Source organism: Eucalyptus grandis, chromosome 7, assembly GCF_016545825.1.
Source record: "Eucalyptus grandis isolate ANBG69807.140 chromosome 7, ASM1654582v1, whole genome shotgun sequence".
Taxonomy (NCBI): Eukaryota; Viridiplantae; Streptophyta; class Magnoliopsida; order Myrtales; family Myrtaceae; genus Eucalyptus; species Eucalyptus grandis.
Genome location: NC_052618.1, coordinates 36,605,420 through 36,621,260, shown reverse-complemented (window position 1 = coordinate 36,621,260; position 15,841 = coordinate 36,605,420). Strand labels below are relative to the sequence as shown.

General features: G+C 40.0%; 1 protein-coding gene and 1 long non-coding RNA gene across 5 annotated transcripts; one reads left to right on the top strand and one right to left on the bottom strand.

Annotated features, from left to right (window-relative positions):
• Nucleotides 1-123: 123 nt before the first annotated feature.
• LOC104453400 (hypothetical protein) lies at nt 124-3,319 on the bottom strand. 4 transcript variants are annotated; one of them, XM_010067941.3, is made up of 5 exons: nt 3,122-3,317; nt 2,470-2,702; nt 1,473-2,331; nt 959-1,376; nt 124-655 (listed from the first exon to the last, which is right to left on the bottom strand). In XM_010067941.3, exons 3-5 carry the CDS (start codon nt 2,028-2,030, stop codon nt 360-362), a joined length of 1,272 nt encoding a protein of 423 aa, XP_010066243.2. In that variant the 5' UTR covers nt 2,031-2,331; nt 2,470-2,702; nt 3,122-3,317; the 3' UTR covers nt 124-359. The 4 variants fall into 4 exon arrangements, with proteins under 4 accessions (XP_010066243.2, XP_010066247.2, XP_010066248.2 ...); XM_010067945.3 differs by having other exon boundaries at nt 124-580; nt 1,473-2,702; nt 3,122-3,319; XM_010067946.3 differs by having other exon boundaries at nt 1,551-2,702; nt 3,122-3,318.
• An 804-nt stretch (nt 3,320-4,123) lies between these two features.
• LOC104453399 lies at nt 4,124-11,136 on the top strand. Its single transcript, XR_727117.3, has 2 exons — nt 4,124-4,577; nt 10,390-11,136. It is a non-coding gene; the product is annotated as an uncharacterized LOC104453399 (long non-coding RNA).
• Nucleotides 11,137-15,841: the final 4,705 nt, after the last annotated feature.

Here is a 15,841-nt window from a genome sequence, read left to right as displayed (position 1 = left end):
AGATGCAAGGAAGATGCAAGGAAGTAAAAACGAGAGGCTTGCTTTTGTTTTATGCTGTACTGCGTCATATTCTTCTCTGTACTGGCTGTTTCTATTTTGCAGCGACTTATCAGATGATCTCAGTAGTCGTGAATCACAGCTCATCTTTACATATGTCTGGTTTGGATGCACGACGAGTAATTCAGAGAACTTAGATCAACTAGAGAAGAAAAACAGAGAGACCAACTATGAGAGAGCTCCTTCATTATCACGTGTACCATTCAACTACTCAGCGAAATTTTCTATTCCTATTCCTTGTGCCAATACTTGCCAATTCTTTCTCTACTTATAACACAATATTCCCACAAGCTTCCAATTTCTCAGCAATCAGCACGCAAAGCAGCATGGTCATGGTCATCAATGTCTTCATTTCCAAGATCAACACTGGCTTCTTTTGATCTGCTGAAAGCATCAGAAGGTAAAATTATGCCTGCAAATCCGATCATGACTGCAACAGCGCCGAGGTAATCCATGAGATGAGGCGCCTTGCCAGTCAGTGATTCTACAACAGCTGCCAATGGAACTTGTATGGAAAGACCAGCTGTTGCAACGGTGGTAGAAGTCAGAAGAACGGCTTTGGCCCACAAGTAATCGCTCAGCACATTATCTAACAACCCTGAATATGAATTGGGAGAGGGGTAAAGAAGCAGATCAATGAGTATTTCAAGCATATCTTTGCAAATCCAACAGGTCAAACTATAGATAACCAGAATTCTGAATCAAGCAAATGTCATATCAAGAACAAGTGAAAGGAAAAATTCAACAAGCAAGTGCAAACTCCTTTAAAATATGATCAAAATCAAGTAAAGCTCCTTAGACCTGACCACTGTTTTTCTTTATAATAAAAGCATGGCGCATTTTAGATGACTATAAAGGAAACTCAAGAGAAAAAAATCAAATCATGCACCTTGCTACTCACCTTTACCAACAATAAGACCAGTCTCCTTCCAGTTAAGGTTAGTAAATGGCTCCAGCTTAGCAAAATTAAGCACAAGGGCGACAGGAAGGAATATAAGGAGGTTAAACAGGCCCAGGTATCCAAGGAACTGCACCATGCTGGCTTGGCCTTGGTTTTCATCATCATCAGGCAGTTTCTTCCTAATCAAGGTGATGTATACAGCATACAGGGCAGCTGAGACAAGAGCAAGGATGTCTCCAAGAAGAGCAGCGTCACTTCGGGGAGATGCTGACTCCGAGTCGCCCACACTAACAATGATTGTGCCTCCCATGCAAAGAAGAACGCCAATCAGCTTTATCCAGGTAAATTTCTCTCCCAGGAATGCAAGAGAGACCAAAAAGGTAAACAGACTCGATGAAGTGCTCAAGATAGTGTTTGACTGTGAAAAAACAAGGTAATGAAACCAATTAAATAAAAACGATAGAAACATATGCAAAAACTAGGCAAGGAAAACCACTTAAAAAGATGCCAGTACCGTGACGGTAGTGTACTTTAGGGACAGATTGGAAGTCAACTGTGCAAAGAACCAAAATGGGCAAATGAGAAGACTAACTTTCGCTACTCTCATCCTCGTCCAACGCCCCTTTGTGTCCACTTCCTTGTCAGCATCTTCACTCATTACACCCCGATCATGCAAAGCACTTTCACTCTCATATTCAGATCCTGCATCCTGACTTATGTCGCCTTCCTCCACAGACGTGGATGGAACCAGATCATCAGCTTTCGCACTTAAATCAACTTCTGCAAGTAAGTTTGCCATCTCCAACTCCCCCAGTCCTTTCAAAGAGCTACTATTATCACTCTTCCTATTTTTCCAGAACCATAAACTTCCATATTTATCCTCTACATAGCACCCGATTTCAAAGATAGGAATGTAAATGATGAACAACGAATTGCATATATATGTGATAAGGAAAGGTGAAGCTCCTAAATGAACCACAGACTGAACCAAAAAACTAGCACCAATCCAAATGGTGGCAACAGCAACTATGTATATCAACCCCAAAATCCATCTCCGAGCTTTACTTGTCATCTCGTACTATCAAATTTTCCCAATTTTTCCCCTTCTTTCAGCAGGAAATTCAGTCAAATCACCTAACAATAAAAAATCAAGATTTTGCACTATCAAGTCTCCAGAATCAAAGAATGGTTTGGTTAGTTGCATACGGAAGAAAGAAATGCACCAGTTTTCGAACTAGTGTCGACTGTGATCTGTAATATCCGGAAAAGCAGAAATAACCTCGTCTTCAAACCCAAAACCCTTGGTGGACTCAGCAATACTCGCACTAAAAAATTCTCAGGAAGTGGAGCAACTTGGACAGGAAAAAAAATGGCTGCAAGAATAGAGAAGGAGAGTAATTGGCTTCCACCGCCACCAGAACAAGGCAACTTGGACTATGATTGATGGCTTCACATGGGTAGTCCATGCCTAATCAGCAGGGCAAACTGAAACCTGGCCATAGTGGAGTCACCTGAAGTATCTCTCTCCCCGCACGAATGAAGGTTGAGACGGTCTAAGTCTGGTCAACAAGCTGAATTCCGCAGATCAGTTAGACTGGGAAGACCGTGGTCTCATCGGAGAGGCCAGTTGGCTGCCGCTTCTTTTCTCGAATGGCGGGTCAGTTCGAATCTCATCAATCGTCAATTGTATGACGGGGACCGGTGTGTTTCTTGAAAAGTGGATATGGTTCTCCAGGTCAGACATCTAATAAAGAAAAGAAAAAGATTCAGTGAACGTCCTCTTTTTCTTTGTTTCACCATTCGACTGCTCTTTCTCTGCATTCCCACTGAAAATGCAGCAATGGGCAACTTCAAACAGGTCAGCAAATGGACGCCGGAATACATCACGAATCTGATGGAGCCCACACCGACACAGGTAAAGCTCGACGCTCATAAACCCAAATTTCCTTAAGGAAAAGTAAACCCGAATTACACTGACTTAGATCAGACATGCTAACGTGTTCAGGTTAATCAATGGGAAGAACAAACTACACTGACTTAGTTCAGATATATTATCAAACAGTTGGTGTGCAATTCGGTCAAGGAGCTCATATGCAATTGTAAAGCAGCCATCCGTGTCCAGATCATCACATTGGTGACGTAGCAACGGAGCCTAGGGAGTACCTCGAAAACGACGAGCCACGAAGAGGAGCAATGTCAATTGTGCAGCAATGAAGAGCAGCAAAATCGTCGCTAATGGAGCTCGTCACTCGTGCCTTCCCACGGCCGGCGGCGGTGCCAGCAACAAGCCTGGGAATTTGTTAGATCTGGAAAGCCAAGTCGAGGAGACGAAGAAGTTCGTTTCTTATGTTTCTTTCCTTTTTTTCTTTTTTTTTTTTTTTTTCCAATTATGATGTCTACACAGATATTGCACTTGAATAAAAAAAGAGAGAGAACAATATCCAATAAATATACAAAGAAAGGTATCCAAAAAATTTCAAATTGTTTATGCTTTGATGTAATCGTTAAGGATCTTTGGCTATGATTTTTCATAGCGAAAATTAATCGGTCACCCACAAGTTACATCGGTAGTAGATATAAATATTACTTTTAATTGAAAAAACATACGATGGAATTAATTCTTACATCATAGCTTATGCAACCGATTTAAATATACGGCCATCACATGCCATGCATGAGCTGTGCACATGCCGTGCATGTGTATGCTACAATGGTGAAGACATTTAGCTATGGCTATATTTGTTTGCTCTTTATTTGTAACTAGCTTAGTCGGAGAAAGACAAATGCTCCTGCCCTCAGTTGCCGCCTCTTAGCCATCACCAAGAGCCACCACAGCTACAATCAAGCTATTTTTTGGTCTAATATGATGCTTTTCCTTCATTCATAAACAACGAGGATTACAAGAAGACGATAGATAAGTTTCCGAACATAAAATTTCCGAGAGAGGTAAAGGAGGAAAAGACATCCAATTTTGAGGGAGTGTTTTAGTCGGGCGAGCCTTTGCGAGCCAATTTGCGGCCTTGTTGACTTCCCGAGAACAATGGACCAGCTTCGTCGAATCTAATTGGGCTAAAATTCCTTTACAATGCTCTATTATAGTCTTCACATTCCATGGGTTTTCAGCCCAGCCCAAGACGCTATCCACCACAGTCAAGCTATCTGTCTCGCACTCCACTTTTTCACTTTGTACTTGCTCAGTTTCAACTACTCCCACATGCAGCTCCTTTCTTCTCTTCAGAAACTCCAACCCGTGTAGAACAACTAGGGCTTCGGCTTGAACAGAGGATGAAGCTCGAACTTCTCGCACGAAGCCATCAATGACTTGTCTAGCTTGATCTCGCAGGATTCTAGCTACCAATCCGGCGTATTCTCCTTGCACCCATGAGCAATCAACGTTTAATTTCATTGCTCCTCTCCCCGACGGTGTCCATTTTCTCGATGAGTTCAAATCTGTGGGTTTCTTTGCCCCTTTTTTTCTTTTGCCATATGCTGAAGTTTTGTAGTTGTGCTTGCGCTAGATCAACGATGGAGCTCGGACTCGGTGGCTTAGCTCGAAATATGAAGTTGTTTCGAGTTTTCCATACAACCCAGAGCACCATCCCAACCAGCTCGTTCTCGGGTAAGTCGTTACTCCCTTCAAATCTCTCCGACAGCCACTTATCAAACCTGGAAATAGTGTTAGGGTTGCAGCTTAGATTGATTCGTGGGTCTTCCCATATATGTTTCGTCCATTTGCAAAGTAAGAACAAGTGTTCGATTGTCTCCGGATGGGTGTTGTAGAGTGGATAGATCGGGTCAGGAAACGCCTTTCTTCTTGTTGGAATAGCATCTTGACAAATGCTCCAAATAAAGATTCGCATTTTCGGGGGATAGTTAAATCCCAGATCTTAGTCCACAGTGTTCGAGAAGGCTTGAATGAACTTGATGCTCTGTTTAGTTATGTTTCTATGGTTTGGGCACAAACTCTATTATAGCTGCTCTTAACTGTGTACATTCCTGATCTGTTACCTTTCCATACTAGAGTATCTGTCTTTGGGGTAGGGCTAGTTGGGATAGCAAGGATTTCATTGGCTAGACGGTCTTCAAAAAGGTTTTGAACCTCTGTTTCTTTCCATTCCTGGCTTTCTTCATTAATAAGTTCAGCCACCATTATAGGGTCATATTTATTTGTCGAACTGCCGATCACTCTTAATGTAAGTCATTTGTCCTCTCATATTCATATTAGCACCCTCCATTCTACCTCCGCTTCGATGGTCTCTCTCCCTACTAAAGTGCTTTGCCAACCCCATGATGGACGTTGCCCTTTTCTTACCTTCCACAGATCTCCATTTGGGAAGTAAACACTTTTTAGAATCCTACTCCATAGAGCTTAAGGGGATTGAGATAACCTCCAAGCTTACTTACCGAGCATTGCTTTATTAAATTTTGTCAAGTCTTTGAATCCGAGCCCCCTTCATCCTTTCTAGTTTTCATGACTTCTCACTTTTTCCAATGCAATCCACTCCTTGTATCATTTTGTTTCCACCAGAAAAATGCAATTCTTCTTTCAATAGCTTTGCATATCGAGATAGGTATTTTAAAGATTGACATCGCATATTGAGGAAGGGCTTGTACTACACTTTTTATCAGTGTTTCTTTGCCTGCTTTAGAAAGTAGCTTCTCATTCCAGCCCTCCAACTTCATATTTACTCTAGCTCGGATCCAGGTGAACATCTCTTTTTTTGACTGGCACAAATTTCTCGGAATGCCTAGATATTTTCCCGTCTTGTCTATGATCGGTACTCTGAGTTCTTGCGCCATGTTCCTCTTCAGATTTAGAGGGCAGTCATTGCTGAAACATACTCTTGATTTTTTTAAATTTATGGCTTGACCCATTGCAAAACAATATTGGTTTAAAACAGCTGTTAGATTTTGACATTCTCTGATAGTCCCATCCAACAAAAGAATAGTATCATCGGCAAAGAGTAAGTGTGATAGGGTAGGGTGGTACGTATTCAAAGTTATTCCTTTAAGGCTCTCATCTTCCATGGCTTTCTGCATTAACCATGACAGGACATTTGCCACTAGAATGAAAAAGTAAGGGGAGAGAGGATCGCCTTATCTAATTCCCCTTGATGGTGTGAATATTGCATAGGCTCCCATTTACCTTCACACTAAAAGGTACTTGTTGAGACACATTGCATGATCAATGCTACCCACCTTTACAAAATCCCATTTTCAGCAAACATTCTCTAAAAAATCCCACTCGACTCGTCATTAGCTTTTGCATGTCCAGTTTGAATGGGAGAATTACCAAAAAGTCCTAAACTTATTACAATTGTGCCAATTGATTCTATTTTTTTTGATCAATTTAGTCCTAAACCTTTTACAATTGTGTCAATTTAGTCCATCCGGCCAAAATTGGCCGGCCAGTACGACGTGACGCCTTGGCCGGGGACAGCTTGACCGGAAATGCCGATGTGGCAATTTTAAAATATTTTAAAATATTTTTTTTTCTGAATTTTTTAAATTTTTTTTTAAATTTTCTTTTTTTCTTTTTTTTGGTCATCTTCTTCTTCGGCCGCGGTGTCGCCGGCTAGAGATGAGGGCCGAGGTTAGCCTCGTCGACCACCGGGCAAGGCTCGCCCCGCCCACCGGCGCGGCGAGCCTCGCCAGCGAGGCGAGGCCGCCGTCGCCACATCGGGCGAGGCTTGACCTCACCCGGCCATGGTGAGGTCGAGCCTTGTCATCCCCGGGCGAGGAGCCTCGCCGCCACCGGCGAGGTCGACCCTTTGCCTTGGGCCGGGCAAGGCGTTCCCTCCGTCTCGCTCCGCTCCGTCCGCTTGCATATAAAGGCACGCGCATCGAGCCGCATTCGATTGAATCGGAGAGAAAACCCTAATCGCGAACCAAGAGAGAGAGAGAGAGAGAGAGAGAGAGAGAGAGAGAGAGAGAATGTCCGATGGGCGTGGCGGCGCGGTTAGGAGGAGGACAAGAAACCCTCGCACGGCCCCTCGGTGGGCGGCGAGGCTCCTTGCCCAAGGATGGTGAGGCTCGACCTCGCCATGGCTAGGTGAGGCCGAGCCTCACGGATGTGGGCGACGGCGGCCTCGCCGTCGCCGGGGCAAGGCTCGCTCGCTGGCTAGCGGGGCGAGCCTCGCCAAAGTGACTCCGAGGCTGACCTCGCGGCCCTCACCTCTGGCCGGCGGCGCGCCGCCAAAGGAAGAAGAAGAAGAAGAAAAAAATTAAAAAAATTCGAAAAAATTAAAAAAAAATCAAAATTTTAAAAAAAATTCGAAAAAAAAAATTAAAAAAATTATTAAAAAATTGTTCACCGCCGGCCTAAGGTCCACGTCGGACCGACTAGGCCAATTTTGGCCGGATGGACTGAATTGGCACAATTGTAAAATGTTTAGGACTAAATTGGCAAAAAAAAAATAAGTTTAGGACTGAATTGGCACAATTACAATAGGTTTAGGACTTTTTTGGTAATTCTCCCATTTCAGAATAGCTTGAAACTTATTTTTTTCTCTTCTTAATTCTAAGCTAATGGATAAGTTCCCCGAACTATCAATATATTGTCTTGGATTTGCCAGCCTTGTACAAAGACACTTTGTTCAGAAGTAATAATTTCTGGGAGCCACGGCTTCAACCTATTAGCCATCACTTTTGATATAATTTTGTAGTTGAAGTTACATAGGCTAATAGGTCTAAACTAGCTTATACTTTCTAGATTTTTGACTTTCCATATTAGAGAGATATGCGTTTGGTTTATGGTAGGGTCAAGAGTACCTGTCTCAAAGAAGTTTTGTACTAGCTGAAACACTTCGTGCTTTAAGTCATCCCAATAATGCTGGTAAAATTGTTCATTTAGTTCGTCGGGACCTGGATCTTTGAGTAAACCCAATTGGAAGATCGCTTCTTTCACTTCTTCAATGGACACATTTGCCGTCAGCTGTGCATTAATTGTCTCATTTACTAGATTGGGACATTGATCTAAGACTCGGCTAAAAATTCCTCGGACCCACGTATTTATAAAGTGTTTGGTAAAAGTCCCCAATGGGTTTCTTGAGTGTGTTTGGCTCCCTACACCAAGTTACTTCGTCCACCTTCAGCATTGTGATTCTATATCTTTGTCTTCTTTGCGCTATTGTGGCATGGAAGTACTTTGTGTTTCTATCTCCCCACCGAAGCCAGATGATGCGTGTCTTAGCCCCCAATATTTTTCCTCCTGTTTCTATAGTTTGTCAATTTGGTCAACAATATTCTAAGGTTCCTCCTTGCTAAAGCTACCTGAAATTCTATTAGTAATCTTTGTTAGTGTCCTCTTCAGCTCCCTTATGCAAATGGATGCATTGAGGAACTTGTCTTTACTCCAGGTTACTAGTTCTTTAGAGACTTCTTTAATTTTTTCTAAGAAGCTGTTTTCATTTAAGAGATTTCCATTCCATACTCTCTTTATGATCTCCCTGCATTCTTGATCTTCCAGCCAGTAAGTTTCGAATTTGAATTCTTTTTTCCTTTTCTTACTTTCAAGATGTAAAACAAGAAGAAGTAGACTCTGGTCTGAGCTGATAGTTGGTAGAGCCTGAATTTCAGCATTTGGGAAGTAATCTGCCAATCCATAGTGCATAGAACTCTATCTAATCTTTTTTTAACTAATTCCTCTCCTTCTTTGTTATTCACCCAAGTATAGGCACACCCTTTGCTGTCTATATCCATTAGGGAGCAGTCATTTAAGAGCTCACGGAAGCTTGCTATGCGGTAGTGGTCAGCTTCTCTCTTTCCTACCTTCTCCCAAGTATATAAAATTTCATTAAAATCCCTCATACAAATCCACAAGAGTAGGTTATGTGACTGAATATCCCCCAATTTCTGCCATAAGAGAAGTTTCTCCTCATAATTCGTAGGAGCATGGAGGAAAGTCATCCTCATTTGATAACCACTAGACGGGTCTTTACATTCCAAATCGATGAAAGCCTTAGTACTAGAAATCACTCTTAAACCCACCTCTTCACTCCACATAAGTGCTAATCCTCCTGCTATGCCTTCTGGATTCTCTAGAAATATATTTGGGAACTTTAGGCGTCTTCTGACACCCTCAACCATCGTCTCCTTGTTCTTGGTCTCCATTAAGAAAACCAGGTTAGGTCTTTCGAGAGCTACTAAAGCTCTTAGCTCTTGGAATGTCAGGGAGTTGTCTAGCCCCTGACAGTTCTAGCTAATGATTTTTATAACGTCTCCGATGGCTTATTAGGGCTAGCCACCAAAGCCCAATCATTTCCTTCTTTTACTACCTGAACAGGGGTCTCCAACAGCTACATATCATCAATGATAAGTAGAGTAGTGTTTGCTGATCTTTTCTATTTTTTGGCCCTCTAGGTCTTTAGGCATTTCTTGCTATTGATTTCCTCATTCAAAAGATTCGATTTGGGAAGATCAATGCACATTATTTGTTTCCCATTATCTTTTTTTCCTGGAGTTGAAGCCGAGCCTTCCATTGCTTTGTTGGAAGATGAACATTATGCCCTTTTCTTATTGTGAAATCGGTTACCTATATCTCCGATTCACTTTTAACCACCCTATCCATTCCATCTTCTATGGTTGGTGTTTTAAAGACTACCTCTTCAGCATCTATATTTGTTTTTAATTTGCCATAGAAAAGCTTCCCAATGAGGGCTATGATCTCGTACTTCCGCCTTAAGCCAAGGTCCATATTTTCCTGCCATGATTTCTACCCATTTAGTTTGTTCATAGGGAATTTCCTCACAATATGTGTCAAAATGGCCAATTCTCCCACACGAGTAGCAATAATGTGGAAGGGGTTCATATTTAAATTCCACCCATAGCTTCTTATTCCCTATGTCCAATATGGCTCCCGATTTTAAGGGTGCACACAGATCCAGTTCTACCCTCACCTTCCCTACTTTGAATGGACTATTTCCTTTAGAATCCACCTGTATTTCCAACACTTTTTCCCACTTTTTCAGCCAAATTAGCAAACACTTCCTCTCTAAACCACCCTGGAGGTATCCCACCCATTTGAACCCAGAAAGCACGGCGGGAAAAGTCATGAAAGTGCTCTGGGATCTTTGGTTCACATTGTTTCAGGACTAAAAGATTGCTAGCAAAGGACCACTGGTAGGATTCTCTCTTTATCCTCCTCTAATTGAAATGCAAAAGAGAAGAACCCTGGCTCCTTTTAAGAACAGACAATTTGAATATGTTTTCCATGCCTTATTCATTGTATTGGAAAAAGCTTGGAAGTTAACATTAGGTTTGGAGAACAACTTACCAAATAGAGTTTGTCTGCATTCCTTCTTTTTATTAGAGGGGATTTATGTCGATACTTCTACAACATCACTGTTTTACCAAAGATGGCCTAAGCTTTTACACAATGCTGCTAATCGCAAGTCGGTCTCTGTCTCACCTTCCATCTCTCATTTTTGCAGGGTTCCTTCTTGTAGTCGCTGCTTTTTGCTTGCTCGGAATAGAATCTAGATACCGATGTAGGATGCTTCCTGTGGGGGCTTTCATACAGGAGTAGTGTGGTGGTTGTGAGTTCTTTTGTCTTTGGAGATTGTGGGTATAAGCGTGAGGTTAGATTGAAGGGAGCTCTATGTAAATGGGTATGGGATTTCTGAAAATGACTAAGCGATCAAGTGTGAGGAGATCCTTGAAGAAGAAGTTGCGGAGGAAAGGGTAGAAGATCAAGCTAAGATGATACATTTATGGATTATGGGTTTCTTTGGTGGAAACTCAAGGAAAGAAAATATTAGGGTTCGTGAAAACAACTTACCAAATCTAGGATGCCCTTGGATCCATATGGAAGGGACAACAAAACCAGAATCATGGTGGTTTTAGGGTTGTATTTGTACTATTGGCCATTGAAGGGATAGGGAGAAGCTCTGCTCTAAGGAGAGAAAAGAGCTCTTCCGAGAAAAGAGGAAAAGGACTGCAATCAAGCTATTGAGCACCTCGATTTCTAGGAACTTCATCTACTTGGTCCGTGAGTATTGCAGCATGAAGGCTGAGAAATCTTTCATGCCTGCCACTAATGCAACTTACAATCTAATTGAAAGCTTCCCATTGAACATGTTGAACTTCTGTGCTTTTCCGAGAAGTTTGTGGTTCTACTTCATATTCAATTTATCTCCTGACATAGATAACAATCTTGATATATACGTATATTTGATTTACAGGGCCTAAAGCTGTATTGGGTTTAAATAAACATGCAAACTTCATATCAAGAACAAGCGAAAGAAGAAATTCAACAAATGACTGTATGCTCATTAAAAATATGATCAAAATCAAGTGAACCGCCTTATACCTAACTACTATATATTCAATAAAAGCATAGTGCATTTTAGATGAGTAAAACAAAAATCAAGAAAAGAAATCGAATCATGCACCTTGCTACTCACCTTTACAAACAACTTGTTGGGGGCTAATAATACAATCTAAAGGAGGGGGTCAATAGGTTGTTTTAGAATTTTGACAATTTTTCTTGGAAATTAGCTAATGCTTAGTGAAGATGATGTTTCAAAATCATAAGTAGATTGTGTGCTTGTGAAAATAATGAGAGAGAAAAATAGTTGCACATTAAATTGTGGTTCGGCTTTATCTCTAAGCCTATGTCTACCCCCTCAAACTAACAGTCACAAGTTGGGCTGGATTGCACTAATAATCTGCTTAAAACGTCACAATTGGCAAGCACTGATTCTTTTACACGATCTATCACACTGTCAGGACCTAACTAGAGCTCCTACTCTTGTTTATTTAAGCTTTTGCACTATATTTAAAGAAACAGTTGAAAGAGAGTGTTTTGCTTGGAACACAACATATAGAAGATTTTCAATCTTTGTATTTGTGCGTGTTTAACATTTGGCTTTCGAGATCTTCTCCTTTATACCCATATTCAATCTATCTGTTGGAGGTAAATTGGAGAAGTAAAGAGCCGATTAGAGTTACCGTTGATGTTACTATCCAAATATAGAACTGTCTGTGCAGTCATTTTCCTAAACATTCGCAGACTACCTAAAAACGGCTTTTGTTGTTGTCCTTTCGTTGTAGCTCTAAACAAACTTGTTGATAGCCTAGCATTTTGATGTCTACTTCTACAATAGTTAGTTTGCTAATTTAACGAACATTATCAAATCAACATTGCTACCACGATTCAGTGACCTAATGTATACAACATTGATACAAATATCGGCAAAAACTAATCTTTACATTTGTTGGTGTTGTTTAAGGAAAAACTGTATTAAAGGCATATCACAATCTTTACCACTTGGATCGTACCATGGTCATCACATAGTCTTTAATACTTGTTACGAACATTTACAAATATCATAGTAAATATTATGCTAGGAATAATTTGGAAATCATCAAAACCACTTGGAAATGTTTTTGCAATAATATCCTCCTTTTTTTATGATTACGAAACTATCCCACAAATGTGAAAGAATATTTTTTATAAAGTTGCTGTAAAAGTAAATGACCTATTTATGTGCTAATTTCTCAAGGAATATGCACAACTATCAGGTAACAAGATCTCCATAAGAATTAAGATACACTGGAGATGCAATCTAGATGATCTTTCTGTAGAATAAGAGTGAAAAAGTCATAGATTTGCTAGAGATCATAAGTCATTAAAAAACATATGCAAAACGGTAACAATATCAGCATAAAATTCGTGTAATACTCCCTCTGTTTTGATGTTATCTATTCTAGCAATAGAGTTTAATGTGTAAGTGAAATGTCAACACATATAAAAAAGTTTTCACATCAATATCTCTCCCCCTTTTTGTCATTAGCAAAAATACGTAAGGAAATTAGAACTTTACTGAGAAACGTGTCATGTCAGTACATCAAATTCAAAAGGCAACTAGACATGAATAGCAAAAGAAACAAGAACACAAAAGGAATATGATAATTTCAATGCGAGGGCATTTGCATTGCCTGGAGGAGTGGGGTTAGATTCTTCAGGTTCAAGTTGAAAATAGTCTGTTGAATTGTCACTAGATATCAAGTCATGAAAGAGATGCTTTTGATTTCCTAAATCTCGGCTTAAAGGTAGTAAGCCCGACAGTGGGAGAAACAAATATGTCCACTGGAGATGGTGATCTTTTAGGTCTTGGTGGACAAGAGGTCTGCGTTTATACGGGTGCCTTAACCTTTTTCTTATTTTCTTGCTCAGCCAATCTTTCTCTTAGGGTAGCAACTGTATGCTTATCCTTACCGTGCCCAATGGTTATTATCTCATCCTTCGTATTTGTCCAACCATCAGGAGTCATTCTTAGCATCATCTTGTCTAGCGTCTTCTTCCGAATCTCAAGATTCACCATGCTTTTTGGGGCAGCATTAGTGAAGTCGATGTTTTTGTGTCGGAAGATACAAGTGATGAGGACAGCATAAGGCAGCTTACCTATCTCTCTTTGCCATGTGATACATATGAATAAAGATTATGTGTGTGAGAGAAATCATCAAACTTTGTGAGAATGACCCAGATGACTATTGCCTCATAACAAGATACATTATTTGCAGAAGATGTCTTGGGACACAGATAGAGGGTCAACATCTTTTGGATGAAATTCATTTTGAGAGGCAGTAGGTTTAATAGGATGATTTCTTTAAAACCACAAGTGAAGTTCAAAGTTTCTAGCACGAAATTATAGGCTTCATTAGGCCCTATTGAAATCTTGAACACATGGTACTTGGTTTGAATGATTTTTTCCAGTTGATCTAAAGTGATGACATAGTTTTGTTTTCGACAAGTGAAAATGAAAGAGTCCCTATTTGGAAAATGAAGATTTGAATAAAATATTGTCACAAGAGTGGGATGGACTTCTTCCTTCATTGAGCAGAAAAATTTGAGTTTTAGTGTTTCAAAAAGTTTGAATAGAAAAATGTCGTGGCATCAAGATAGTCAAAATCAACAAATCGATATGTAATAGTTCCTTAATTGTGCAAAGCTCGAAAAGCTTCCTTATAATCTTTGGACAAAAACATTTCAGACTTGAAAGAATGATTAGGTTCAAAACTTTCAATAGGTTCAAAATTCTGAAATACCTTATTGTCATCATCTTCACAATGCCTGTCTCTTGAAGTTTCTTCTATTTCAGTTCTGGGTTCACTTTGTTCGAGTTGGTTAGAGGCTTGAGCAGGTGCAATTTGGGTTGGTTGCACTTCAAGCTTATTAGAATTTTCGAGGGGCTTATTCACTTATTTTTTTTCTAGATCATTCGGGACATCCTCTTTGGTTGAGAACTTTTGTGGGAATGCTTGAATCACCGATTGAGAGGTTCCTTCGATAGGTGTAGGAGGTAGTGCCAATTTATGAGTTTTAGCAAAAGCATACCTAAGTGCTTCGAGTATCACTTCATGTTGTGTCATCAGAAACTGGTTGATCACACCTTGAACGGCTTTTTTTTTCTTAGAGGGATTTGGAAAGTTGTAGGAATAACCAGCTGTGTTGAAGGGGCAATTACAAGTACTATTTCCTTGTCGGTTCATAGACATGACTTAGGCATCTTGGCAATAGGTGTTACTCTCTCTGAAAAAGATGACAAGGTTATGCTTGCAGTTCTTCTTCCAACATATTCTCCAACTTGTTGAGACAGGGGAATGCTTTGGCTTTGAGTTACCTTAGTGGATCTTTTGGCTTGGTTAGTGAGATTGATATGCGATGGTCCTCCTTTGGACGCTTTGGCCATTACTACTGATATGCGAGAAGACTTTTTGGTAGGTTTCTGATTCGCGTGAGGTTTGCGAGCCATTTGAATGAGAAGGATAAGGGGCAATGAAGCAGAGAAATGAATAAGAGTGTGGGAATATATAGTGGTTACAAAGAGCCATTTTTTTTAGTAAATACGTGTGCACTATCTCTGCATAAGTAGGAGCAGCTTAGTCACGTTTTAGAAAGTTGTCCATTACTTCAATAACAATAACTTTCTTATTTGAATTTTCACCAAATTTTTGAATTTAATGTACACAATAATCAATAGAGAGAAATAAGTGCAACAACATTAGTGAATGAGGTGATCGTATGTTAAAACAGTCACTGAGGAGAGAGAGAGAAGAAATACTATAATAGTAACTTTTTCAATATGAGAATATGTATCTAATGTTCATTGCATTCTTAATCTTTGATATGAAGAGAGCATATAATAAACAATACCTGGAAGCTATTCGAGTGGCTTGCAAATGCCTAACTCTTCTTTGAGATCATGAACTTCCTTTTTCTGAACAAAAATCCTTTTTGAAGCTTTTTTGTGCTCCTCAAACATTTCCCTCAAAAAATTCTGTAGAGCATTTATCTCATTTTCATCCTAATGGCTAGAGTCAACCGTTAGATAGAGATTTGCTTCTTTTTTGTTGCTGGATTCACATTCAATGTCATTCTATGATTAAGCCTTGAATGCTTTCTTCTTCTTTTCATATTTTTCTTTCTTTTTCTTTAAAAATGGTCATTTCAGCTTTATGTGACTTTGTTTCCTATATTCATAGCAAATAATATCCTTACCTTTAAATCCTTCTTAGTTCCATTATGGCTTTTAGCCATATGAAAACTTCATGTGTTGTTTCCCTTTGTAGTTTCTACCTTTCCTTATGAAGTTTTTGAATCTTTTGTCAATAGCGCCATATCTTCACCATTGTCCTCGCCATCTAAGGATACATGTTCACTTGCATTATCTTGATCAGCTTCAGCTTTGAAGGTGATACCTTTATTACTTTTTGAGTAATTTTCCTCATTCATATGTTCAACTTCATATGACATAAATGTTTCTATCGACTCATTCCTTGCGATTGGTTGAATCCTTATTATATCTCAGAGTGAGGTCTTCACCGTGATCCATTCCTTTGGCAATGCCCTTAGTAGTTTGTTTACCTTCTCCACATTAG